Below are 27,272 nucleotides of genomic sequence, written 5' to 3' on the forward strand. Positions count from 1 at the left end.
TGAATACAGAGGCAAAGAACGCATTGAGTACTTCAGCTTTCCCCACATCATCTGTCACTAGGTTACCTCCTTCATCCATTAGGGGCCGCACACCCTCTCTGATCACCTTCTTCTTGTTAACATGCCTGTAGGAACCTTTCTTGTTACCCTTCACATCCTTAGCCAGTCGCAATTCCACTTGCGCTTTCGCCTTCCTGATAACCCCCTGGCATTCTCAAGTTATACCTTTAAACTCCTCCCTGGTCATTTGTCCAAGTTTCCTGAGCTAGGACCTTAGAGAAAGAAAGCACTTTCTGGTAAAGGCAGTGGACTGGGCACTATATCTGGTCACTCAATATCTGGTTCTGTCTCAGACGCCAGGGCAGATTCAGGGGAAGTCACTCAGTCTCTTTGTGCCTCAGTTTTTCTCTCTGTAGAATGGAGATAATAGTTCCTTTGTTCACAAGTCGGTTAAGTGACCACAGGCACGCAGATACCACAGTGATGGGGGGCATTTCTTCATCTCCAGTTGGCCAGTCCAACAGCCAGCTTGCCTAGTGGTTAGGCAATGGCACCACAGTCTGCTTGTGCTGGAGGGGGCCCTGACAGGTCACACACGACAAGCCTCAGCTCCTCCTACATCCCCCTTCTTCCCTTTGGGTGCTGTCATGACAGAAGGGACCAAGGGGAGCAGGTCCTCTCACTCTGCTGCCTCCTCATGCAGAACCTCAGAAAGTGGCCCACGCAGTGGCCCACCTCAAGTTACACTCCCTTGGGACATGTCCTACCAGGCTGTGGCTCCTCCATTCGCAGTGTGGGCACCTTCTTAATAGAACCAGCTTAGTCTGCCAAGGGGACAACCTGTTCTTGAGGGACTCTTGTGGGCATCCAGCTCAAAAGGGAGGTGAGCTGGGCGATTCAGATCACCACTTCGGGAGCAGCCCCACCAACGGGGTAGTGGAGCCGTCTTCTAACAGCTCCAGGGTCAGCATCACTCCCTGGTGCAGCCTGTAACTCCTTTGACCCCGCCCCCAGGTTACTTGTGCCCTTTAAACTGCCCTTCACATGAAGCAAGCCCTGTAGCTGCTTAGGGGCAGGGCCTCCCTCGCCTAGCACTGTCCCATGCCTTGCTCTGGTTTGCTGTGGGGAGCATGATGTGAGTGAGCCGGATGTCCACGTTTCATGGGTGTGGCCAAGTTTCCTGCAGTCCCATAAAGCTTGTTTACAGCCACCCGTCCTGGCTCTCAGTGTTCTGTGCTGTTATTTAGCTCTAATTTACCCCAAAAAGTCCTCTAACAGCCCAGCAAGCAGTGGCAGTGTGGGTAATGCTGCTAGGCAATATTGACCTCCTGTAGTCCAGAAAATTCTCTCCTTTGGAACCGGTTAGGTCCTGAGGACTCCGGACCAGAGAGGTTCAACCTGTACAATGAAGAGACATGTATGCTGCCTGAAAGCTTAAGGAAGGTGTGCTGTGCTATTAAGAAACATTTTCTATAAACTATACCTCAAGATCAATTCCTTCATAGGCTAGTATCAGGCAAGCAAATGTTATTTTAATTGCCTCACAGGTACATGTCTACTTGTTCAATACTTCATATTCTGATTTCAGACCTGAAACAAGGTGTTCTGAGTGGAAAGTTTGAATTTCTTTTAATACTGCTTAAAAAAGTCAACACCTGTTCTAACCATCTACTACAGTCTAATCAAGCAGCACCTGCATTCAGTTTTTATAGACAATGGTACGGTGTTCTTAGGTTTCATGCCTTAAGCATTTAGTAGTTTTATATGAAATTTTACGAGCATCAAGCAACACAGAAAGCTGCATAATCCTTCCAATGCATGCTCACATTCACACAGGCATGGAGCTACTGGGATGAAGCTCTCTCAAATATTTTAGGAAGATTTAAACAAGATGGACTTTGATAAGGTTAACACTACAGTGGAGAAAGATTTATTATCTCACAAATATGATGGCAGAAACAACTGCAAGAGAGCTTTCGTCATGTGCCTCAGAAATTTAAATACAATTTACCCACTGCTAAGAAATCTCAAAATACGTTCGATACAAAATTTGGCTAGACAAGGAAAAGTTATTTCCCTAACTTTTCCTGAAACTTTACTATTTGTACATTTGTTTGTGTGCGCAGACACACAGCACTTTTGTTAAGAAAATGGTTTAATTCAAACAGGAAAATATTTTTAGAAAAGTGATTTTTTTGGCAAGCATATAATATTGCGGAAAACACGAATTAAATATTTATTATTAATGTCACTTACAGCTGTTAATAAGAAACAAACCTTCTAAAAGTGCCAATGGAAAGAGACTGGGTGAGACACCAGATAATTCAAAAATAGCCTCCAACCAATTAACATAGAATTGTGATGTGCAATTACATTCACATTTCACAATCAATTTTTAAAAGTCCCACGAGTAACTGAGTCTGAAGAATAAAAGGATGATAAAACACCACCGCTCAGGAGCAATTAAAACCCCTTGTTCGTCTAGACCAAGCAGGGAATTAAGTCCTTCCTGAACTCTTGAAGTTTCCTGTTAAGAGAAGTTTCTCCGTTCCTTCCCCCCCGCCAGCCAAAAAAAGGCAGAGGAAAGGCATGTGTCAGAGCTCACACACACATCTGCATCTTTGATTCCTAAACACTGGTGCACAACACACAGTTATTTTGATTCTGGAAGACCGCTCTGTCTCCCGTGTTGGGGTGGCTAATTTTTTTTAATGCCCTGTCTTGAGCGGTGCCAAAACTGTAAAATTTATGCAAGTACTGGGCAAGAGGTTTGCTCTCATTTTGCAAAAATAAAGTACTAGAAAGACAAAATTATGTGAGAATTTTTTTATCTCGATACTTTTCTAAACCTTCCTACATTTATAGGCTCCTAGCTGTGGTCTCTGCCTTCACTATCACACATGACAACAATAAGCTGCCTCAGCAGCTGCTAAATAAATGTCTTAAAGAAAATTTAGTTACGAACAAAGAGCAAGGAAAAAAAGCTGACTGGGTGACATGAGGAATGCAAGGCTGAACGGATGTACCCATAGTGGTGAATGTGGTATTTGTTGCAGATTGATACAGGGAAACCCCTCTATGCTCACTGACCACTGGAAACTTAACAGAGTAGTAAAAACAGAAGGAGAACAGCATATGGCAAGAAGATTTGAAACCATGTCTTCATATATATTGCATCAGTTCTCATGCCCTGAAATATGTCCACCTTTATAGTATTACTCTTCTCATGATGCCATAGGTGCATAGGTTCATAGATAAGTAAAATAAGGAAGCTTGGATAGCAAATGCACCCATTATAAAACAAAAACTGATCAGTAGAAAAATATTTTGAGATTAAATTGAATTGCATAGCTCACTGAATTTCCCCTTGAATCTGGTTCTGTAGAAATGTTTTGATAGTTTATTCCCCTTGCCCCGCCACGAAAAAAAAAATAGTAAAGAGGCATATAAATCGTTGTGGCTCATTTGTCTGAATTTTACCGCTTCCTCTGAACTTAGGACATTCCACATGCTTTTCTAGTACCACTGTTTTTATAGTATTACCAGAAGTGTCCATTATTAATCACCTTGCCACTAAAGAGTCTCTCTGGAGCATTTGCTTATTATAGATTTTTTCAATCTGTTTCAGTTTACTCTTAATTTATTAAAAGCTCACCCAAGGCTACTACATTCAAAAAGAACTTCTGCCTCTGCAGGACTCCGGCGAGAGAGGAGGGTTTTCCTATTACTTAGGTTTATTTAGACAATCTCTCCCAGTTTTCCTCCACTCCCCAAATATCAAAGAATCCCTGGGTTCTGCCTTGTCTTGCTCTAGAAATATGTCTGCACATTTAAGGATTTGTGGCTTGGAATGCTTCCTTTTAAGGTGACATTAAAATTCACATTACTATCTGAATCTGGATGTTTGCGAGAAATTCTTTATGGGCTGGATCCTGCAAAATACAGATATTTATAGGCTTGTTCATGTACTTATGGGCTTTGCAAGATCGAGGATGGACAGAGCCTTTATGATGTACAATGCAGCTCCAAGTATACGGGGCTGCAGCTTGTGAACTCTTCTGTTTAATTATAATTAGGACATTGAGACCAACTGGTTAATAAACAGAGTAACATTCTGTAAAGCAAGATTTCCCACTAAAGGAAAACTCAACGTTATATGTATTATTCATTCGTTACCGTCATACCTCAATGAGCTGAGCCCTCACCAGGCTGGCAAGGCAGAAGGAGAGATGAAAACATTGAGGTTGTTAAGCTGCTTGGGATTTTTCTTCTCACCTGGGAGCAGGGGAGGGAGGGGTTTGATTTGTTTTTTTGCTTTTTACTTGCATGTGGCCCTCAACTGATTTTTCTGTGGGTCACACACCTGACCGAAAAAAGGTCCCCGCCTTGGGTCAAACCCACCCAAGACAGATTCCAGTGAAGACGCTTCCACCGTGCTACCGTCCTGCTGCTCTCACAGTTGGAAACTTTGGTCTGAGATTGAATCAAAACTGGCCAGGCTGTAGCCTGAACCCAATTGCCTCTTGTCCTGCCCTTTGTGGCACAAGAGCAGCTCTTCCCCTTTTCACGGCAGCTTTTCAAGAATCTGAGGATTTTCCTACCCCCATAATCTCTTTTCCCAACTAACCATGCCCAGCGCATTCAGCCTGTTCTCCTGCGGTTTGCACGTCATCCCTGTCATCACCTCTGGCAGCATCTCCTCTGCATTAGCAACCAAAACTGGACACCGCTCCGGCGGAGGCCTGACCAGCACCAAGACGAGCAGTAAGACTGCCTCCCATGATTTGCATGCTGGGCCTCTGGGAACGCAACTGGGAATTCATTTCTCTTTTTGCAACAGCATCATATGCTAAAGTTGTGATCCACTGCAACACCTAGATCCTTGGGCTGCTGCCAAGCTAGCTACCTCCCACTCTGGATTCATACATTTGGGCGTAGCGCCTTACACTTTGTTGAATTGCATGCTATTGTCTACAAGCCAGTTCTTGTAACTAACCAAGATCCCTCCGAATTTAGGTCTATCCTGCAAGTCACTGATCCTTCATGTCATTAAGAAAGATGGTAATCAACAGTTGACCAAGTGGAACCCCACCTGAGACGTCCCTCCAATCCAACGTCACTGGTTACTCGTGTTTTTTAATTAATTACTTAACGGTAGTTCTGTCGAGCCTGCATGTCTCCAGTTCACGCAGCAGAATGTCCCGTGGGGGACAGCACACAGAGCTAGGATGGGTATAAATAGCAGTGTAGATGGTGGGGCACTGCGTAGGGGAGGACAGTGGAGTGCCCTACATGCCTGAACCCCAGGCATGTAACCTCCATGGCTCTCTACACACCCAGCAGTAGCTCCCACGTCTACGCTGTGGTCCGGAGCAGTGCAGTAGGGACAGGCTCCAGCAGCTCCCCTGTCCAAGTTTCTCTCTGCTGCAGGAAAAGGCTCCGACAGAGGGAAGGCAGTGGCCAATGGCTCCAGTGGCATCCTCTCCCTTCAACCACACCCCACCAGATCTTTTTGCTGTCGCATGCAGCTGCAAAGCGCAGAGAGTGTGGACACTGCCCGCCTTTCACTGCAGCTTGTAGGCACATGGGCCTGACATACCACTGCAACCGTGGAAAAGGGCTTAAGACTGATAACAGGGTGGCGGCAGGCATGCCACCTCTTAGCTAGAGGGGACAGCAGCCCCTCTTCGCTACTTTAGCATTGTGTGTGACTGACCTGCAAAGGTTCAGAGCGTAAGAACGGCCAGACTGGGTCAGACCAAAGGTCCATGTAGCCCAGTGTCCTGTCTGCTGACAACGGCCAATGCCAGAAGCCCCAGAGTTATTCCACCCGTCGCCCATTTCCAGCTTCTGGCAAACAGAGGCTAGGGACACCATTCCTGCCCATCCTGGCTAATAGTCATTGATGGACCTATAATCCCTGAATCTATCTAGTTCTTTTTTGAACCCTGTTAAAGTCCTGGTCTTTACAACATCCTCTGGCAAGGAGTTCCACAAGTTAATTGCAGGCAAATAATGTCCAGGAGTAAGCAGATACCAGTCCTTTGTTGCTGACCTCACAATCTGCCTGCCTATTCCATCACCAATGGTCCCTATTGAACAGGCTGTAGATTAGGCAAGGCCTCCATGGCAGCCAGCCTATCGTGTTGGGGCCTTCGTGACAGCCCTTTTGTGCAGCTGCAGCGCAACACACACAGATGATGACGCATACTGTTGATGAATGCCTGCTGACTAGCTTCAGCAGTGGTCTGGAAGAATTGCATCACATCACTGAAGATGCCACTGCTTGACCAGATGACTATGCACACACTAAATAACAAAACAAGCTAAGCTAATGACAGTATGGACTGCATTGCCAGTTTCAAATGTGTTTTTTTTTCAGGTCAGAAGAATGCTGACTGCAATATGAGGCCTTCAAGGAAGCCGGGAACCTGCTCTACCACAGGGAAAAATATGGTGGATATCAAAGTTTCAAGTAATTGAACAAATATGGTGTTTTGCTTTGTAGAATAGTCAAAAAGATCACTAGTGCCACCATTTAAAAAAGCAATGTTGTTTTCATGACTTCGAGGAGGACTCTCCTATCTGCAGAGCAGTAACTCAAGCCAGATGGTGCAAGTCTGAAGGAGTTTCACATATAAAACCAAAGTTAAACATCTTTTCAAATGAAAACAACAGATCCTTTTTGGTGCATTCTCCAGGTGCGACTCCAGCTATAAAATACGGGGAGGAGGGGAATTAATTCCTGTACTCAGATTATATAAAAACACATTTTAAAATGATACTTCAGATTTACTGTTCCCGTTATTGTTCCCCTGTATTGCCTGTGATTACTGAAGCTCTATCTACATTTCGAGACAGGACACTATGAAAAGAACCTAAAAAGTTCGCACAAGGGGAACCTAAAAAAAGTTTAAGAGTCAACACTTTGGATGGGATGTCAATTTTTTAAAAAGCAAAGTGGCAATCCATTTGCTCACGAGCAGCAGTCATTTTTTGACATTCTTGGGGGACCTTAAAGAGCTTTTCAGTAAGCTCCACAGCCAGGTAACTTCCTTTGGTCTAAGTCTGTAGCTGACCATCGTGCAGCAGACTCTACCTGCAAATCCAAATGGCTAAAAGGAGACTGTTTTTGCCCTCCAGATCAGAGGTTTTCAAAATTTCGACATTGTGGGCCACGGACACAGCTCTCGATGTGGGCTGCAGATGCGCAATATATCTGATCTGTATGGTCCAGAGGACGTCACGTGGGCCACAGCTGTGTGCTGACTGGGCGCAGGTGGCCATGAGTTGAGAACCACTGCCCCAGACTGATTTTGGCAGGGAAAACACCTTTAGGCAAGGCACACATTTAACAGTTTAGCTTTCCGAACACATGGTGTGGCCTATGATAGTACCCCACACTAAAGGTTGCTTTTAAGTCCCCTTCCTCACTTAACCTGCCAGTGAACATGGGAAACCATTAGCTCAAGCTGCTACAATTAACTCACCGCTTCCCCTTCAAAGGCTTACACAATCCAGAGCTACTTGTCATGCAAACAACCTGGGAGACTCATTCTCTTTGCAGTGTGAAAGGGGGGTAAATTAGTGAGTTAAGTAGATTACTGGAGAAGGAGTCACACTCAGCCACCTTATGAGATGATTAGACCCTGGGAAATTCATACTGCAAATCCCTAGGCCCTGACAGTGCACATTCATTACCAGTCTGTGGACAATCTGCAATCAAGAACTTCTCTGGCACCATTAAATATTCCTTTTCCAATGGGCTCATTTAACTTTTCAAAGAGTGGATACGTTTTAATTTTGCAAGGGAGAGTGCTCCAGCAGCGAAGCAAGTACACGCTCAGCAGCGCACCACTAAAACAGCCATCTTCGTAAAAAAAAAATCCGTAATTTTCTAACTATAAATTCTATCAATGCCAAATACATACAAATGGAGCATAAGGCAACCGACTCCCTCTGGGCACAATGGGACATGTCTCTGTGACTCAGACATAGAGGAAAGCAGTCATCTCTGAAAAGAGCTGCTGTTGTATAGTCAGGTGCATTTAATAAATAGCGTGCACTAGAGGAACTTTCCATTTAACCAGGAGAAAAGTTACGGCTGTGGCAAGAATGCAAGTTGCTCTAGTGGAAAGGGAAAATGGCACATGTGTTTGACGTCTGTTGCATTACATAGGAAGTTATGAGAAAGAGTCGTACGCCAGCGGTAGAAGACAAACATGCAGCCCATGTTCTGTTGTGGCCACACCCTTTATGAATGAAAAGGATGGCTGAGAAAAACAGCCCAGAAGTTCCAGTCAATGAGGTTTTATTTATTTAAGGGATAGGACTTTCTTAGCTAGAAGTCTCCATTTTTCCTCCTGCCACATTACTGTATATGCTAGCCACCTGTTCTTCGATAACCTTTGGGCTTCCCAGTTTTGGGGCCATTGCGTAAATCAAAGAGAAAGAGAAAAACCCAAAGTGTGAACCACATGGCACATGCAAGACAGCACAATCTTGAACTCTCTCTCTGGTCACCAGAGGCAGGATAGGCATTTTAACAAATCTTTTTTAAATGAATGAAAAGCACCTGAGATGAGAAAGAAGCAGATCGGAGGCTGCCACACTGGGAGAGTTGCTGAAAGGGAATTCCAACACCAAAGTCTTATTCAATCACAATAACTCAGCTTTACCCTCTAGGTCAGTGGCAGCCTCCTTCCCTCTCAGCCTGCCCAAGGATAACACTGAAATGATTTCAAAAGTACAACCCCTGTGCAGCCCGACAGACCAGGGAACCAGGCCACTGAACTGGTGAACAGGGCTAATCTCCGTTGGACAGCCGCAGGAGGAGGAGTGTTTCCGTATGGTCCGTTCAATGTCTAAGGCTGACGTTAACGAGGAGAAGCGGTGTCGGGGCACATCATGCAGGTAGGAATATTGGGGACCACCTGGAAGAACGTTAGGGTTATCAATCCTAGGGATAAACCAGCCCAGCGGGATCTAGAAGCAACTACATGGGTTAGAGGTTTCTTTTTAACAAACTCTTCAACTGTGTGGATGAATTTCTAAAGTCATTTTTTTCAATGAGAACTGCTGCTGAATCTAGCACTTCCCTTGCTCTCCTGGGGACCATGCTCATCTGGGCTGTCATCCCCGCACGCCAATCCACGGCAATCCCTCTTCCTATCTGCATACAAAGCCAGCTAATCCAAGCACAGAGCATCTCAACGGTCCTATGACATGGGAGAAGTAATGCTAATTGAGCATCACAAGCATCATCTGGAGACAGGACACTCACCTCAGAGGCCCAACAAGCTTCTGGGAGGGGAGCAATGTTCCCTCTCATCTTGTCCATCCATGTGCGGAATAATGTTCTGTATGTGCACCGAGGCACGTGCATGAGTAGAAACACAAACCATGCTGAGGGCGCCCTGCCGACCACCGGGGAGGCCTTGGAATCTCTCCTGAGGGGCCACACATGCACAGTAGGGATGTTACATATCAGTTAATTGAATAATCAATTCACCTCATGAATGCGTGTACTCTATATCAGTAACCGGTAAGCTTTTGCTTCTTGGTCCATCGATTACACTAATCCATCCTACCAGCCACCAGATAGCACGGCAACGTGAAGGATTTAAAACCCTACCTGTGGGGACTTCTTTGTAGCCTAACCCAAGGCTGGTTTTTTAAAATCTCTGCCACAGTAACAGCTCAAGGCTGCTGGTAGTAACAGTGATTGGCTGGGCCCCTAGTGCACAGATCTTCAAAACACACACTGCAGGTAACCCTCCCTGTGGCAGTTTACAACCTCTTTTTCCAGCCTTCATACAAGATGCAGGAACAGAAAAGGAATCTGTCCCTTCCCATGATATATTTTTTGTTCCTGAGCGACTCTGATGCTGCGAAGCATGCGGTGCTGCCAAGGCAGAATTCTTTCAGAGCTAGGGAGTAGTAGCCCAGGCTAATTTCATAAATCTTCTCCTCGCAGCTTAGCTCAGACACAAAGCACACTGGCTTCCTGTCCTCTTCCAAGAGTCAGACGCTGGCTACTCACGGTGTAGTCACCGCAAAGTGCTTACGCTGAATTGGTGCCGTTCGGGCTTTGTGGATCCAGCTGGGAATGGCAAGCGGAGAGGCGGGGTGAGCTTTGTTATTTTCAGAGCATCACAGGGAGGATTTTGCCCACTTGTGACCAATGCAATTATTCTTATGGAGGCTCTGACATGCGATGGGACAGGCTTTGCTTTTGCTGAGATCCCAACAGGACCAGGCAAGTAGGGATTTACTCTCGCTAGGATTGAACTGGTCACTGCTAAGAAGTTATTTCAAAAATGGGAATACAGGCTTCTCTAACATGAACATGTCCTCTCACAGGCCGTCTGTGCTGGGGCTAGCAGGAAAGGTGGGTTCCAGTGAAGTCCCACTAAGCCGTACTAAGTGGGAAAGGGCTTTGGTGCTGGGCATCATGGTGACCATGGCACATGATGGCGGCAGGTGCGTATGAAGACCACTCTAAGCACACACTGCACCCCACTTCAACTCTTTCCTTGCCTTGGCGAGACCTTCCTGCTCTCTGGGCGGAGGCAGACACAGGCCTCTTGGGATGACCTGGGAAAGGGGTGCAAGCTGGAGGGGCACCTGGAATTCCAACAGGCTCGGCGGGGGTAGGAGAGGCAGGACGAAGCGATGGTGGAGGCTCAGCACAGCTGAAGGACAAGGGAGCAGGAGCTGTTTGAACAGTTGCTCTCTCTGATGACCAGCAAGCTCGGGACACAAGTGTCTGCACCAGCACTGCTGCCAGCGGACTCTCCTCTATGCTACCAGGCCCTGTGGCTATGGAACAATCCCGAAATGGGTTGGGTAATGAGCGAGTCCTAGGAGGGAAGTGTGCAGGAGCAGAAACACCCCAACGCCTGTGGGGAAAGGAGGCGAGGCTATGCCAAGAGTTTGCAAGTCCGCGGCCAATGCGGTAAGCACGCATAGGGTGGTATCGCTATCTGTTTTCACGCACACCGCGCCTCTCGGTGTTGGTACTGTGCGTACGTAGGTTTTACTTACACAGCTGGGCTGACTGTATTTGCTCTTCACACAGTATTTTGTGTTACGGCATTGGGCACGCCTGCATCCCAATGGCTTTGTAAGCAGCATCGCCCAACCTTCAGCTGGCCAGATGCACATTGTACCGTTGTCCTACAACTGCTCGGTAAGTAATTCAACCTTCTGCCTGGCTTGTCTCCCCTACAGTTCAAGAGGCACAGACATTCCACTGACAGCCATATTACAAGGAAGGTAGAAGGTCCCTTCTTCTCCCAATAGGTGAACTCAAGATTTGCTGGACCCCTGACACCATGCCCTCTGCTAGACCATGGCACACAGCTAACTTGCAGCCAAAACGGCCTCCCAACCTCCAGCACTCCTGCACCAACACCGGCCTTGCAAGCTGGTAACAGCAAGAGCTCCAATGACGGCGACCTTCCTTGTGAGAAAATACTGGAGACAATGGCCATCCCAGATCTGAGTAACAATTAGTCCCACCCCTCTGTGCTTGTGATCTTGTGCCATAACCACCTGCCAGCATAGGGCAGAGGCCCCAAACTATGAGGAGCACCCGCCTAGGGGCGCACAGAGAACATTTGGGAGGGTGCCATGCTCCTGGCCCTGCCCCCACCTTGGCTGCAGCTCTGCTCTGGCACCACCCACAAATTCAGTTGGTTCCCAGGTTGAGGATGGGCCAAGAGCGCAGCTGCACTGAGTTGTGGGCCCAGCTGTCAGCCCCCATCCTGGCCTGGCTGCCGCTCCGCCCTGCCCCCAGAGTTGGTGCCTGGCCACAGTTCCAGCCCTGACTTGCTTCAAGCCCCTGGTCTACCTCCAGTTGCAGCCCAGTATCTGTAACCTTACCCCTTCCATGGAGTCGGGGCCCTACTCCTAGCCCCAGTGGGGTGGGGACGAGGTAAACAGGGGTACAACCGTTAAAAGTCTGGGGATCACTGGCACGGGGGAATCCAAAGCAGCAGCAACCTGCATGAGCTGGCTCCCCTCTGAGAAGTCAGCATCCAGCCGGCGGGATCGCCTCGCAGAGAACCGCCCCTGCCTTTGGGAGGGCTGCAGGTTGCTGTGTGAACAGTGCAGTCACAAGCTGAAACGGGACCCGCTGGGCTGACCCAGCGCTCGCAGAGGCGGACCAGACAGAAGCGAGGGCTGCCCCTTGCAAGGAAGCACTCTTTGCCTTTCGGCTTTAGACACAGACACCCAGAGAAGCGGCCCCGGGGCAATACAGAGTCAGTATCACAGTCCAAGAATTAGCCACATTGTCCTGCTATGCAAATGTGAGTGGACCCCCGCGGGCAGGCAAATCTGCCCATGTGGGGGATGGGGCCAAAGACAAGGAGAGGCAAACCTCACAGAGGTATGACTCAATCATCCCCCTCGTCTGGCTCCCATCTCACATCTGAACTCGCCCACGTGGTTCTCATTGTGCTGTGCATCAGGAACGCGGAATTCAACTGAGATGGCAGAAAACGTTTTCGTTTTCATAACAACCTAGGGCTGAACTACTCAAATCTCAGCTCTCCCGACAAACTTTCCAACACACCGACGCTTGAGACGTCATCTCCTGCTCTCACTGCACCCACCTGCTTGACTCTCGCCAATGGGTAATCGTTCTTACTGCCAAATCCAAGTCAAAATTTGTTCTCACCTCCCACACTCTGTACAACCGCGCCTCAGTCCTCACCCATGTCACTTTTCTCATGCTGCACCCACCTGGGCACTTCCCATTCTAACTGCCCCTTATACACTAAGCACCCTTTTCCTCTCCTTTAAACCCCTACTTGAAATTCACCTCTTCAACCAATGATGATTTAGCGAAGAAGAGCTAAGTGCCTTCCATAATCATCTCTTCATCAGTGTTTGTCAAACTGGGCTTTTTTGAACTGACATTTCCAATGAAGATTCAAACCGTGTCAGGACTGGCCCATTTGAGCCAACAGATGTGAACACCAGAACTCATGTGACGAATATCAATACTGATCAGGAATTGCTCTCAACTGCTGCAGAAAAAGTTTCACAAAGTTTCACAAAGACCTTAAAATAAGCCATTTAATTTCATGTTAGCAAGATTAGATTCTTTCAGGTGATGTTCAAGATTACTATGTTGGTTATTCAAGTCATTTCTCCTACAGCTAAGAGTCCAATAACCCCATGGAATTTGAAGGCTACTATTCCTCCCACTATAAAGCACAGGCATTAGTCTTAAGAAATAGCATTTGCCCTTTTTGGTTTAACTTCCGACCCACCATTAAGACGGATGAACAAAGCTGTGGAACAAAACCTCTCCTATCCCCCGCTCATGTTTTTGTTTACCCAGCTCTGTCGGATAGAGCGGCTCGGTAGTTTGGAGTCTCTAGGGAACGTTCGGACAATTGCTCCAGCATTCTGTTGGGGGAGGTGGGTTCACCTTTATAAACAGAGGTTGACCTCTGGCAATGCCAAGCTTGCACTTGCTACTGTCTTCAGTTTGACAACACAACACAAAAGCAGTGAGCATGTATACGCTTTCCCGGCTGAGCCCGCTATTCACAGTGGGTTGGAACTTCACACGTAATGGGCCCCCTAGAGACAAAGCCTGAAAGTTTCTTAATTAAGTCTAAGTGAAACACAGTCGAAAAGCATCCCGCTTCCATCTCCAGAGTGCGGACTTCAAACACACACGGAGTCCACCGCCCGGCAGACTAAAGCAGCAATAGCCAGCTGACAATTTCTCTCTTTGAAACACAGAATGTCTTGCCTTCCATGCAGTCTCTTCAGCCTGCTCTCATTTTCCCGGCAATCTTAGACATGTCTCCGGTGTATAAAACAGGAAACAAAGGGACTTCTTGTGTGTCAGCAGCCCTCCAGAGCGTCTGCGTTTCATTCCACCCTTCTCCAAAGCAGGGCAATGTCTGGAGAGCTCTTTACCCGGTTTTGTCTCATTAACATTTCCATGAGGAATCAAAGAATATATTAAAAAATATCTAAGTGTAATTCCTGCTAGGAACCCGGGACAGATTTAAAACCCTGTTCAGATTCCTTTCCCTGACCCGCTTCATTATTATTAGATAATTGTCTCGTCACGAAACCAGCTTTTATTTCCATTGACATGCAGTTCTATAAATCCCGTGAAAGTCTCAAATAAATCCATGCCAAGGACCCCCTCCCCCAACGGCTTCTAGCTTCCCTGTGATAACGCTCCTTGCAAACAGAGCCCAACGATGCCCTGGCAGTAAGTCACCAGGAGTAGGAATCGCTTTCATTTTGCCCCCTTTTAGCAGCTGGGGAGGATGGGCTGCGAGGTGGCGGTGGTAGTGAAGCTGGGAGGAATACTAAAGAAGCACTGAGGCAGAGAGAAAAAATAGCATTTTCTTCTTGCAGGAAGCCAACCAAGGTGCTTTCCATGCCCCCAAGGGAACTTCTGGCTACATATTTGGATTCCCAACCCCAAGGCATTCCCGTGCACCTGACCATCTTGTAAAAACTTCACCTTAAAACGCCAGAAGCGCTAAACACTCCCCCTCCCCCGCCTCGCCTCCTCCACAGCAATTCTTTGCTTTCTCATTAGAAATGCCCAGCAACATCCACCAGACAAAGGCACTGCAAACAAAGTGCATGGGGCAGGCAGAAACAATTTTTTGAAAGAAGAAAAGAGTGCAGAGGAATTCTTCATTCACTGATCTGCAGAATACATTAATATCCTAAACTGTTGGCACAGCCCAAAATACTCAGGAGGCTAACAATGCAAGCAATGAATCCAAGTCTGGGATCTTCAAATAAACCCCCTCGGCTGTCATGGCCACCGGGAAAGAGAATCACAGCGATATTAGCTGACCTTCATTTGGTTGTTTCTCCAGACCTGACTGCTGGACCCCTTTCCCTGTTACTAGGATTTCTCGGCTGAAAAATGCAAGCATTGCCCAGACGATACAAGAGCCAGTTTATTGGGTAAATAAACCAGGCCGTGAGCAGTCGCTTCTGCTCGATAATGAGACAGGCAAGAAACCCATCTCTCCCCCCAACCCAATCTTCCACCAGCTAAAATAAAAATCCAGCCATGTTCTTAACTAGCATTGCACGCACATTTTTTAAAGAGACCGTTGATGAATTGGTGAAGGACACTTCAACTTAAGTCAACTCATAGGCAAGGCCACGTGGTCAGCAAACCCCAAGACAGGCATTGCCTGCCTGCCGTTTCGATGGCCGCTCTCATATAAACCTGTCCGTCGAAGGAAGTGGAAAACAACAAGCCACAGACTAATATTATTTCAAGCATTTTTCTGAGGAGGGCATGAAGGGGGAAGCAGGTGTTTTTAAAGTGATCATCCACAGAGGGCCGTAAAAGAAAGTGTGTGTTGTGTTCCAGGGAATCACAGACACGCTGAGGCGGAAGGGCTCTTGTGAAGTGCAGCTCCAGGCACCGCGACAGAAGAACGCACAGAGACAGAGTCCTGACCGAAGTGTGTCCCACCTGTTCTTAAAAACCTCCAGAGACAGGGATTCCATAACCTCCCTTCGAGGCCTGTTCCAGAGCTTAACTACCCCATAGTTAGAAAATTTTCCTTCTAGATAACCTACGTCCTTCTTGCTGCAGATGTAGCCCTTGACTTCTTGTCCTACCATCAGTGCAAGTCGAGAGCAATCGATCACAGTCCTGCACGCATTTAGAGACTGGTAGAAGATTTACCCAGCATTCCTCGGGTCCTTAATGCACATCATTCTTTTTTTTCTTTGCCTAAATTATCGCTCTGTGGTAGGGCATGGGAGGTGGGGTGCAGCCTGCAGGCTGCCCAGGGAAGAAGGGACAGCCCCCATCCTCTCACTGCTGCAGTGTGGGGTCAGATGAGAAGCACCTGTTACTAGTCATGGGCACAGACGGGGAGGGATGCACGTCCTCTGGCTAGGAGAGAGACAGACACAAGACAAACTCTCTGAAATATATAGCAGAGAGCTGTCCCTTTCTCCACCTCTGCTGGTTCAATAGCTGTCCCAGTTCCCATCTCAGGCCCCTTGATACCCCCTGTGGTCATTCTACAGTATAAGTGTCCCTCCTACCAGCCTCCTCCCTTTCCATTTTATGAAAAACAATTGAATTCCAGATACACACCATTGTCGTGGCGCAACCAAACCCTTTCCTTGTTTTAAATTATGATAAGACGCTGCCAACCAAATGTGGTGAGCCTAGCTCTTACCATTTAAGAGGAGTTCTTGAACAAACCGATTCACGGATAGACAGATACACAGTTTCTGAAAGACTTAGTAGACTAGATTTACCCAGAATTGCTCAGATCCTTCTGGGCAGGGGGCTGGCGATAGGAGGAGGGGATGCAGGAGTCAGGGCCTGGATTTGGGGAAGTGGGCTCAGGAAAATATCTGGTTTTTATGATCTGACTGTGGATCTTTTCACCATATGGGCTTTTGGTTTCTGCCCCCCTGGCTGGTATCTTCTCCTTTGCAACACTCATTCCAAACACCATCCTTCTAGCTAAGGAGGGCTAGAGAGATCTGTCTTGAAAACACCATCAGGACCTCAGTCCTCAGAGGGACGGAGAACATGGCCTCCAGTACTACTGCACGCTGAGGAGCAATGGGCCGAGGCAGCACTTCACAATCCTGCCAGAACATTTACAATCCTGAGTGCAAGCGGCTAACCAGGGCTTTTTCAAAACAAAGTCACGACACGGAAGGCATGATAGAAACATGCAAAGCCACCAACCGCCCCACGAAAGAACAGGCACCATCACGTTAGTCTCTGATTCCGATAACTCATTTTGGCGCCATTTCTGGGAATACCATGTGATTTAATTCTGAGACGTGTCCTTGGAAACAACACTGTAAGCAGTTGCCCTGGATATTTCACACAATTCCAAGTTTTCCTTTTTCCTTTCAAATATAACTAATTACTTTGGAATGCCAGCGGCCTGGGAGATCTAAGGCTGATTGTACCAGTCTAGGGGTATGTGGATTGCTAACAAGGGCTCTAAATCTCCTGCTAGGTGCAAACAAGCACTGGTGAAGTGCAGTCTATTTGAACAGCTGCATATGCAAATGTAATTAACTAGGTTGCCTATTAGACAGACAACGTGAGTGAGGTAATACCTCTTATTGGATCAATTCTATCTATTCCCTGGGTTTTTTCTTCACTGATCCTTTACTCTCATAGGCATAACTGTGCTCCCTCTTCCCTCACACGAGAAAAATCTGACCGCTTGTTGCTCATTAAATGTGCCTCACCATTATTAGCGCTTTGAGTGTCAGACAAGTCCCAAAAACTCCATTCTCCAGATCTACCCTTCAATGGTTTATGTTTTAAAAATATGGGCTATCAAAGAGGAGATCGTCCTGAAGATTATTTGTGATTTCAGCTGAAGTATTTCCGGATTTTAATTTACAACAACAAAAGGTATTTTGCACAAGGGGAAAAAAAAACATTTTCCAACCAGCTCTGTTCATAACTAAGGGTATGTCTACACAGCAGGGTTATTTCGGAGTAACTAGTGTTATAGCAACATTATGTCAAAATAACTGCTTGTAGTGTAGACGTGGACTATATCGGAATAACGCTAGTTACTCTGAAATAACAGAGTCCACATTTACACTACAAACAATTGTTTTGACAATGTCCAAATAATGTCGAGCAGGAGGACTTCTTACTCCGACTCCTGCAAACCTCATTTTACAAGGAGCAAAAGAAGTCGGAAGAAAAGTGCACTTCCTCAGACTAACAGCTGCGTGGACAGCGCCAAAAGCTGAAATAAGTTGTTTTGATTTAAACTACGCAATTGACGTAGCTAAAGTTGCATAGCTTAATTTGGCTTTAGCCCTGCTATGTAGATGTGCCCTAACTGTTCTTGCTGCTGTCACGACCCAAGGTAGTGCATTGCATACATTAGTCTGTATGGTTTCATGTACATGTGCATTAGAAGATTTACCTGACGTTTCTCAGAGCCTTCAGGGCAGGGGGCTGGGGATATGGGGGACGTTTCTCAGAGCATTCAGGGCAGGAGGCTGGGGGACTCAGGGCAGGGGGCTGAGGGTGTGGGGTGCAGAAGTCAGGGTTGGAGGAAGAGGATGGGCTTACGGGAAGGGGGCTGCACTGGCCAGCAGGTGGGTGAGAAGCTTACCACCACCTCTGTCTCCTGCTGCCCCAATGGAGCTACAGCTGTCCTGGTCCTCATCTGTGGCCCCTTGCTGCTCCCCTGTGGTCATTACTAGGGATGTAATAGTGGAGTCGATTAATCGATAAGCAAAAGCGTATAGGTTCATGCTATAGACTACACGCATTTCCTTTCCCCCACCCTTGCCAGAAATTTTTTTAGCAGGCTGGCCAGCAGCCTGGCTGAGTTCTGGCTCACACCAGGTCCAGAACCTACACCTGCTGCGGCTCTGCATTTAAAGCGTATTTGAGCCAAGTAGGCAGGCAGCCCAGCTCAGTTCCAGCTTATGGGACTCCAGGGACTGCTGCCACCCCACACTGCTGCCTTTTATCAGAGGCAGCATTGGGCGACAGGCAGCTGGTCCATAGAATCATAGAATAATAGGACTGGAAGGGACCTCGAGAGGTCATCGAGTCCAGCCCCCCGCCCTCAAGGCAGGACCAAGCTCCGTCTACACCATCCCTGACAGATGTCTATCTAACCTGTTCTTAAATATCTCCAGAGAGGGAGATTCCACCACCTCCCTTGGCAATTTATTCCAATATTTGACCACCCTGACAGTTAGGAAATTTTTTCCTAATGTCCAATCTAAACCTCCCCTGCTGCACTTTAAGGGGAGCTGGCTCTCCTCGTGGACCAGCTCCCACTTGACACCCTGTATTGCTGCCTCGGGTACAGTGGCTGCTGGCCCCGCCCCAGGGAACTACTGAATAGTTGACTAATCAATAAGAATTCATGAGGTTACTCAACTTTTCAATTAACCGATATTTAACATCCCTAATCATTATACAGTGTAACTGTCCCTGCTAGCCCCCTCCCTTTCCGTGTTATGAAAAACAATCACATTCCAGGCACATCCCACTGTCCTGGTACAACCAAACCCTGACCTTGCTTTCAGTTGTGATAAGAGGAAGCTGCATTCCAAATGCAGGGGTCCTGGCTCTCACAGGTTAGGAGGAGTACTGGAACAAACAGATGGACAGAGACAGACTCACTCACTCCCAAACTCTCTCAAATACATGGCAGATGTTAAACACTGTTTTTCCTTAGGTTGCTCCGGTCCAATTAGTTATTCTGACTGTGATCCAGTGTACCTGTTTCTCCATCAGAGACTTTAAAATCAGATGACCAGAATGCATTTTACACATGACTCCAGATTTCATCTCATCATTCACTGATGCTGCACTGGAATATCTTCCTCGGACTTGAATTTAAAGCCTTTAAAATCCCAGAAACTCTCTGCATCAGCTGCTTCCTAGCATTGTGCCAGGTCTGAAGATGTATTCAGGTTTGAAGCTTGGGCCTTGTCTCACTACTTTACTGGTTTTGCACCAAACAGCACAACACACTCACCCGGTTTTGGTAGTTTTCATTTATCCAAAGGATGAGCGAGGAAAAGGTTCTCCTCTTCTCCCCCGTCTACTGTTTGCAGTGGATGGCCTTTTTTGTGTAATTGGTTTTACTCTGCACCTGTACAGCAAGGACCTGAAGAGCTGCCCCTCATGCCTGCATGGTTCTTCTCTTCACCACTGCTGTCAAGCATGGTGGTGAAACCACAGAAGGAAGGGACAACCAGGGTGGTGTGGTTCTGAAACCACTTTTAACACACACTTTCAACTTAATCAGTTGGAACCCCCTTTCCTTAGCTTTTCTTCTGTTGTACCCCCAAAGCGATAACCATCATTGGTTTTTCTCCCACACGCTGGACACGTGCGTCTCACTCTTGAGCCAGGTCCCAGAGGTTCCTCTGTGAATAGTGAAAATCGTTCACGTCAATTAGCCACAACAGCTCCCTCTCCTGTCACTGCTCTGTACCGCCAGCTCCCCAGGGCACACTGCACATTTAGATGAACCTGCCGCTGTCATTTTAGCTGGCAAGCGCCTTAGGGCACGAGCTGCCTTTTTATCAAGCACGCATACAGCTGTGGGCCCGTGTTCCTCAACTGCGTCCCCTAGACTGGGGGTGGGGAACCTGTTTTGGGTTGGGGGCTGCTAACCCACAGAAAAATCAGTCGGGGGCGGCACACAAGCGAGAAGCAAAAAAACACAACCAAACCCTCACTGACGTGACCCCCGGTCCCCTCCTCACATCCCCCTCCCGCACCAGACCCTAGGGGGCCCAGGCTAGTAGATTTTGTCTGCTCCAGCCCTGCAGGGAGATAGCGGGGGGGGGGGGGGGGGGGGGGGCTGGAGTGCCAGTGTGGACTCCCCAATGTTGGGGGGCAGCCCTGAGCTTTGGGGGCTGGATCTAGGCAAGCTGGGGTCACATCTGGCCCCTGGGCCTTAGATTCTGCCCTGGACACTACACCAACAGAAATCAGTAGTGTGGGAACATCGTAACCGTGCATCTCCAGAAGCAGCCGCTTCCCTGCATGCGAGCACCTCAATCTTCAGTGTCTGCATCCTCACCTGCCCCGGGAGACAGGAGAGTACTAGTGTGCACATTTCCCGGGCTGGGGACTTGCCCAAGGTCACACAGGCAGTTTGTGGCTGAGCAGGGAGTTCAACTCGGGTCTCCCAAGTCTTAGGCTAATGGACCATCCTCCCTCCCTGTTGTAAGTTTGGGAGCACTGCTGCAGACAGCTGAGGCAAATGTTACATGGAAAGAAATTCTGCACATAGATGCCTTCATGGTTTGGTTACATGTAGCAATATAAACAGGTTAGAGAAGGAATGCATGAGAGAGGTGCGGACAATGGTTCTAATACAAGAAGGAAGGAAGAAAACTATGGACTGTATAAACACAATAGACAGAAAGGACAAGAAAGTGAAAACTTAACCGGTATTTAACATCCCTAGTTTAACTGAATAGTCCATTAACCTCATACATGCTTATCGGTTACTCAACTATTCTGTAGCCCCCAGGGGTGGGGCTTGCAGCCAGTGTCTCCGGCCTCACTCCCGAGGAACCTCCTGCTCAGGGTGCCAGGCAGGAGCTGTTCCGCGAGGGAGACAGTTTAAAAGCCAGCTCCCTGTCACTCTGCACTGCCAGAGGCAGCAGCTCCCAGACCCAGCACGAGCCGGAACTGAACCAGGCTACCTGCCCGCCTGGCTCCTTACACACTCTAAATGAAGAGCCACAGAGGGGGTAGGTCCCAGACCTGGCATGAGCCAGGACTGAGCTGGGCTACTGGCCAGCCTGCTAAAAATGTACTTGGGGGGGGGGGGGGGAGGAGAGGCAGTGTGTGTAGGCTATAGCATGAACCTATAAGCTTTTGCTTATTGGTTAACCGACTACACAATTACATCCCTGGCTTACACCAAACCTCCAGTCAGGTTGCAGCTCACTTGCCTATTGTGGTGGTTTGTCTTTATGCAGGATGTAAATCAGAGGAACAGCCTTGAGTAACTGCCCTACGTTACTGACGAGTGCGCCCTTGTGTGTGAAAATGACACTCCTGGGTCTTCTAATGCTGCAGACGTCTAGCTACCTCACAGCGGAAGCTCAGATTCCTTTGTTATTACAGATGATGAATGTGGTATTGCTGTATGGAATAGGGATATGCATGGTTAACCGGTAAGCCGCATCTTTAACCGGCGAGGCTCACTGGTTTCAGTTAACCGGTAGGCGCTGGAGCAGCTCCTTGCACGGCCCAGGGAGGGAGCTGCTCCGGTGGGCCAGGAGGAGCAGCCCCTGTCCATGAAGGGCTCACTTGGCCTCCGCCGCCACAGGTTACGTGCTGGGTCTCCTGGGGAGGCTTTGCTGCAGGCTCTGTAGTATAAAGCTTATTTAAGCTTTGTAGTGCAGAGCCTGCAGCGCGTGTAACTGCTAGGATTTTTTAGTTACGTTTTTAAGTGACTTTTCACATCCCTACTAGAGACTCCTCCAATGTGAGCATTAGTGTGAAGCAGCAGGAAAGCGGAGGCTCCAATTTCCATGTGTCGCACCTTCCTGCTGTACACAACACGCTTCTTTGGCTTGTAGCATTCCATCCCAGTTGTTCACAGCACACACCTTTCCGGGCAGCACTTCTTACGACCGGAAGAAACTCAAGAGGAAAAAAAAATATGAAGAAACATACAACTCGCTAGGCCAAGAAAACAAATCTCTTTCAAGCATGGACAGGTGACTCAAAACCAGCGCAGCTTTCGGGAAGAAAATCAGTGTAATCTTTCTGAGAAACAGACTGAAGGAAAGGTTGATTTAATGTCACACTAGACCAAGTTCTCCACTGCATTAAAAAAAATAAATCCATTGATGGAGACTTGCTCATCTAAACATACAATGTACGTCAGCGGAACAAACCTGAGTAACTGGCATCCATAATTTATAAAGCAAATTAAGTTCATGGCAAAAAATAACTATTACTGAGAACAGAGGGATCGGAGAGTCTGGCAGGGAAAGGCCACAGTCTGCATGAATCATTACTTCGTAGCGGAAACTTATATAATCCAGACTACTCTATTTTAAAATAATTGAAACCTCCTGAAAACTAAAAGCAAACTAACAAGTTTGGCAAAAATGTTGCGTTTGGATTCAAATTCACTGGTGATTGGCGAAGATAAAAAGAAGCCGGTTACCAACTGCCTCTCCTGTAGGTTACAGCTTCATCAGAAACCTCTGTCAAAGGTAAGTGAATGAACACCAGACATGCATCTACCTGGGCCCACGAACAACTGAGTTCCTAAAGAAAGGCTATTAGATTGCATTGCCACCTTGTGGAACAGAAGAAAATCTAAAAGTGAACCAAATCCTACGGCCCATCACTTCTCTGACTGCATCTACTTTTACAGTGGTAGAAAGATTGCCAAGGGCACAACCGATATGCAAATTCATTCATGATTTCTGAGCTTCCGAGGAAATAAGAAGCATAGTATTGAGTAACAGTGAGAAAGACAGGCTCCTCCCCACGGCACTGTTAAGAACAAGATGATATAACCATGATGCCAGAAATATAACACTTTGCTCTCTCTTTCACTGGGAAGAAGCCATCCCATTCCTTGCTGCCTCCCTCAGAAATATGCCTTTTCTCCTTAATCCTACTCCAAGAGCCTGCTCTAGGAGACCACCCAAGGAGTGTCATCTGAATGAGAAACAGTATAGGATCACATGGATTCCAACCCCTCCCCATCTTTTGTTTAGAAGACTTCATCTCGTTAGGGCACTTGTCTATGACCTTGGTCAGAACTAGAATCTAACCTTGAGTTCTACTGAAAACAGAAAAAAGCACTGAAAAACGAGACCATTAATCCATGTTGTTATTCAGCAGACCCATTTCAGATCAGTGCAAATATTTTTTATATACAATTCAGTGTTTCTCTATATCTGTACATGGGAAACTGAACAGCTCACACCTTTATGCTAGCATTCATAAGACTTCAGTATTTGATGCCTATATTTTCTGGTGTTTATGAAAGCCCCAAATGCAAGGCAAATAAAAGGAATCCCTACAATTCCAATTGTACATGACTAATGAGACAGTAAAAATAAAGTAGCAGCTTTATACAACAGCACCTATGAACATCTCTCTTCATATAACCCTCTCTGCATAGGCAAGAAGAGTGCATAAATCACAGTATTTAAAGGGAGACAAAGTTCATTAAGAAACCTGAAATTCCATTCACAGAAATAGGACAACTACGGAAATACTGAGATTGCGTGGTTCTTGGGTAAGGTTCTGATTGTACCAGGGAGCCTCCACTTTATTACTACACAGGTTGCTAATGTTCTTTGACAATATAGATATTGCTGATCCCATGTCAAACATATTAGATTATGCTCATAAAAGGAGCAATTATTCCTCAGCCGAGGTCAGAATCCACTGCAAGGACACTCGTCAGAAAAAGACGATACAACTTCAAATGAGGCACAAAACACAGGAGCAGATGAGTAGGAATAACAAAGATACTGTTTCCATGCAATATGTTAAGAATTAAAAACACATTGTGGGGAGAGAGCCAGGCAGAGAGAAGAGAGAGCGCTATTTTGGGGTAAATCTAAAGCAACACTATTGAAACCAATGGCTTAGTTTGCATTTAAACCAATGTCAATGAGATCAGAATTGGGCCCCACACTATGAAAGAGGCAAACAAACTGATTTGCAAAGACACCTGCAAGGTGTCAGCTCTTGAGAAAAGCTGACATTTATTGGAGAGTTTTTTTCTGACTTCAGAGAGCCAAGATGGGTGAGGTAAAAACTATTCTCCAGCTCTGTGAAAGGTACGCCAAACATTAGAGAGCAATGCTAGACTGAACCGATTGTTTAGTAAGAGCTTGTCTCTCTTACCAACAGAAATTGGTCCAATAAAAGGTATCACCTCACCCACCTTGTCTCTCCAATGGCCTTGGACCACCATGGCTACAGCAATGAAACCATTTTCTGACTACATTTTTTGGCATGATTGGGGGAGGGGAGGGCTGAGGGAGAAAGGCAACAGTAACATGTTACAACTACAGTACAATCTCAGAGTTATGAACACCTGAGTTATGAACGTCCAGTCAATCACACACCTCCCTTGGATCCAGGGGTATACAATCAGGCAGCAGCAGAGACCAAACCGCGCCCCCCCCCCCAATACAGGATAGTACTGTGTGTTAAACCTAAACTACTTAAAAAAAAAATGAAGGGAAAGTTTAAAAAAGGATGTCACAAGGTAAGGCAACTCTGTGCATTGCTTATTTAAATTAAGAAGGTTAGAAGCATCTTTTTCATCTGTACAGTAAAGTTTCAAAGTGGAATTAAGTCAATGTTCAGATGTAAACATCTAAAAGAACAATAACGGTTTGTTCAGAGTTATCAACATTTTCGATCGCTGAACAACATCCACTCCTGAGGTGTTCCTGTATATACCACCCAGCATAGTTATTACAAGATAATCTAGCAATCAGACAGCTAAAGAGCTATTTGAATCCAGGATCTTGTTCATGCATGCACAAATTGCTATGCAGACACAGGGAAAGCTTCAATAGGGCAACGCTGCATAAGGCAGATCTCCCTATCTAAACAATTTTTCCCCAATGTGGATAGGACAGGAGAGTATTCTGCAGATCCCACTAATTTTTCAGTTTTATACCCTCTTACTCTCAAGACGCGTGTAACAGTTGCTACCTTAATTGTTGAGTAGGGATTAATTATCTTGCAACATTGTCTGGATAACTGTATCAAACTCATACATTGTGACTAAACTTGAGTATATTCATCTCATTGAAAAACATCCCATGAAAGTCATCATATCCCTAGGTAAGTTGTTCCAATAATAATTATCCTTTATGAAAAATTATGCCTGAATCTAATCTAAATTTTTCCAGCCAGTGGATTTTGCCTGGTAGATTGAAGAACCTTCTTTAAAAAACCAAAAAATTTTTCTCCATAGAGGCGCTCACTGACTGATCAAGTGACATTCTAGCCTTCTCGCTGGTAAGCTACATATACAGAACTCTTTTAGTGTCTCACTAGAAGGTAGGTTTTTTAGAGCCCAAAATCATTCTCTCAGTCCTTTTTTGAAGCCTCCTCACCTTGTTAACACCCTTTTTAAAATTATGGACATCACCAATGAACATAGCAATCCAGTAATGATCTCAACAATGCCATACATAAAGCCATAGGACATCCATCCCACACTTACATAGTACCTGCAAGAAATGTATCCCAGTCCCTACTCAACCTACTGCCTGAAGCACACACCCTCCTCCTGGGAGGGGAGGGGGTTACTTTGAGCCCTGGACTGAACCAAGATGAGCCAGAAAAATGTCAATAAACCTTACACAAAAGAAATAAAATAGATGTATTTGGAGTATTGCTCTGTTTTAGCACTGCTAAATCAGTGCTTAAGGTTTGAAAACGCCTCCTAAATCAGGACCACCAAATTCAGTATACAGCTTCCTCTTGTCATTACTTAAAGCAGCTTAAGGGTTTTGTTGTGCCAGGAAAACAAGAGGCACCTGGAATGGGATTGCTTCTCCTAAAACCAAACTGAAGAGAGACAGAATCACCAGATCAAGTACAGTCTTCAAAATTGACATAACTGAGTGAATGGTGAAAGAGACTGAACCAAAATGAGCCAGGAAAAGAGGATGAACCTGAGATAGGATTGCTCCTCAATAAACCTTACAGAAAAGAGATAAAAGGGAAAAATGTGGAAGTAGTGCTCTGTTTTGGCACCGCTAAATCAAGTTTTGAAAACCAGAAAAAAATGTTATTGCAATCCACATTGACTATAGCCCATTTTTTGTTAAAAAGTAGACAATAAGAAGAGTTTATAGGGATGAAGAAAAAAAATATACTTGATGGAATTTCCACCTGAAAAACACTTACTAAAAACAATTACAGTAAAACCTGCACTATCCGGTACTTAAATATCTGGAAAACTTTAGAAACTGGCAAATTTCCTAGGGGCTTGGCGCGGGCACGCGGCGCCTTAATCCAGCCGGCCGTGGGTTGGACGTGGGTGCACGGTGCTTTGATCTGGACGGTGAGAGGCTGCGCCCAGCCTTGCAGCACACCGCTATAATCCAGCTGGCTGGGACCTGGGCCGGGTAACTGGCGGTCCCTGAAGCAAGGGGGTCGCAGCTCTAAACAGGGATCCTCAGGTAACTGGAACACCCTAATCCCCGAGCATGCCGGATAACACAGGTTTTACTGTAAATGGAAAAATTAAGGATATCTGAACTAAAAAATAACACTATTTTTGGAAAAACACAATCATTTCAATAAAGCATGTTCATTTTCCTTCTATTTTCCAGCCCTCCCCTCCCTTGAGTGAGTTAAGGACCCAAGCACCTCGAGGTAAATCTGCTAATGATTTTGTATTTTCCAGAGCAATGACAACAATACTGAATAGCACCAGATCAGCATATAATCTCTGTGGAACCCCACTGGAAACAACAGTGAATGATGATTTGCCACTTCTTTACTTTTTGAAACCAGTTACCCAATTTTTAATGTATTTAAGGAGTGCTGCATTGATTTCATGTAGTGGTGCTTTGTAATTACAAAATTAGGTGATAATTACTCAAATTATACTTTTTCAACACCTTTGTTAGCCAACTTTGAAGTCTCATTAACTAACAGTCACAACTTTTTATAAATGTTGTAAGGAAATTTTCTCGACAGGGGAAGCATAGCACATACAACTCTCTAGGCACTAGTGATCAAATTG

At 46.3% G+C, this 27,272-nt stretch overlaps 1 protein-coding gene across 5 annotated transcripts in view; it reads right to left on the reverse strand.

Moving 5' to 3' along the window:
* STX8 (syntaxin 8) overlaps nt 1–27,272 on the reverse strand; it is a 135,499-nt gene that overhangs the window by 21,440 nt on the left and 86,787 nt on the right. The window contains exon 8 of one of the 5 annotated variants that reach the window (XM_075903488.1): nt 9–26,973. The exons of the other annotated variants lie outside the window; for them this stretch is intronic. Within the exon in view, the coding sequence (XP_075759603.1) occupies nt 26,835–26,973 (139 nt within the window). The 3' untranslated portion in view covers nt 9–26,834. Of the gene's footprint in view, nt 1–8; nt 26,974–27,272 lie in introns of those variants that run through there. 5 annotated transcript variants of the gene reach the window in all.

This window comes from Pelodiscus sinensis, chromosome 20, assembly GCF_049634645.1.
Source record: "Pelodiscus sinensis isolate JC-2024 chromosome 20, ASM4963464v1, whole genome shotgun sequence".
Lineage (NCBI taxonomy): Eukaryota > Metazoa > Chordata > Testudines > Trionychidae > Pelodiscus > Pelodiscus sinensis.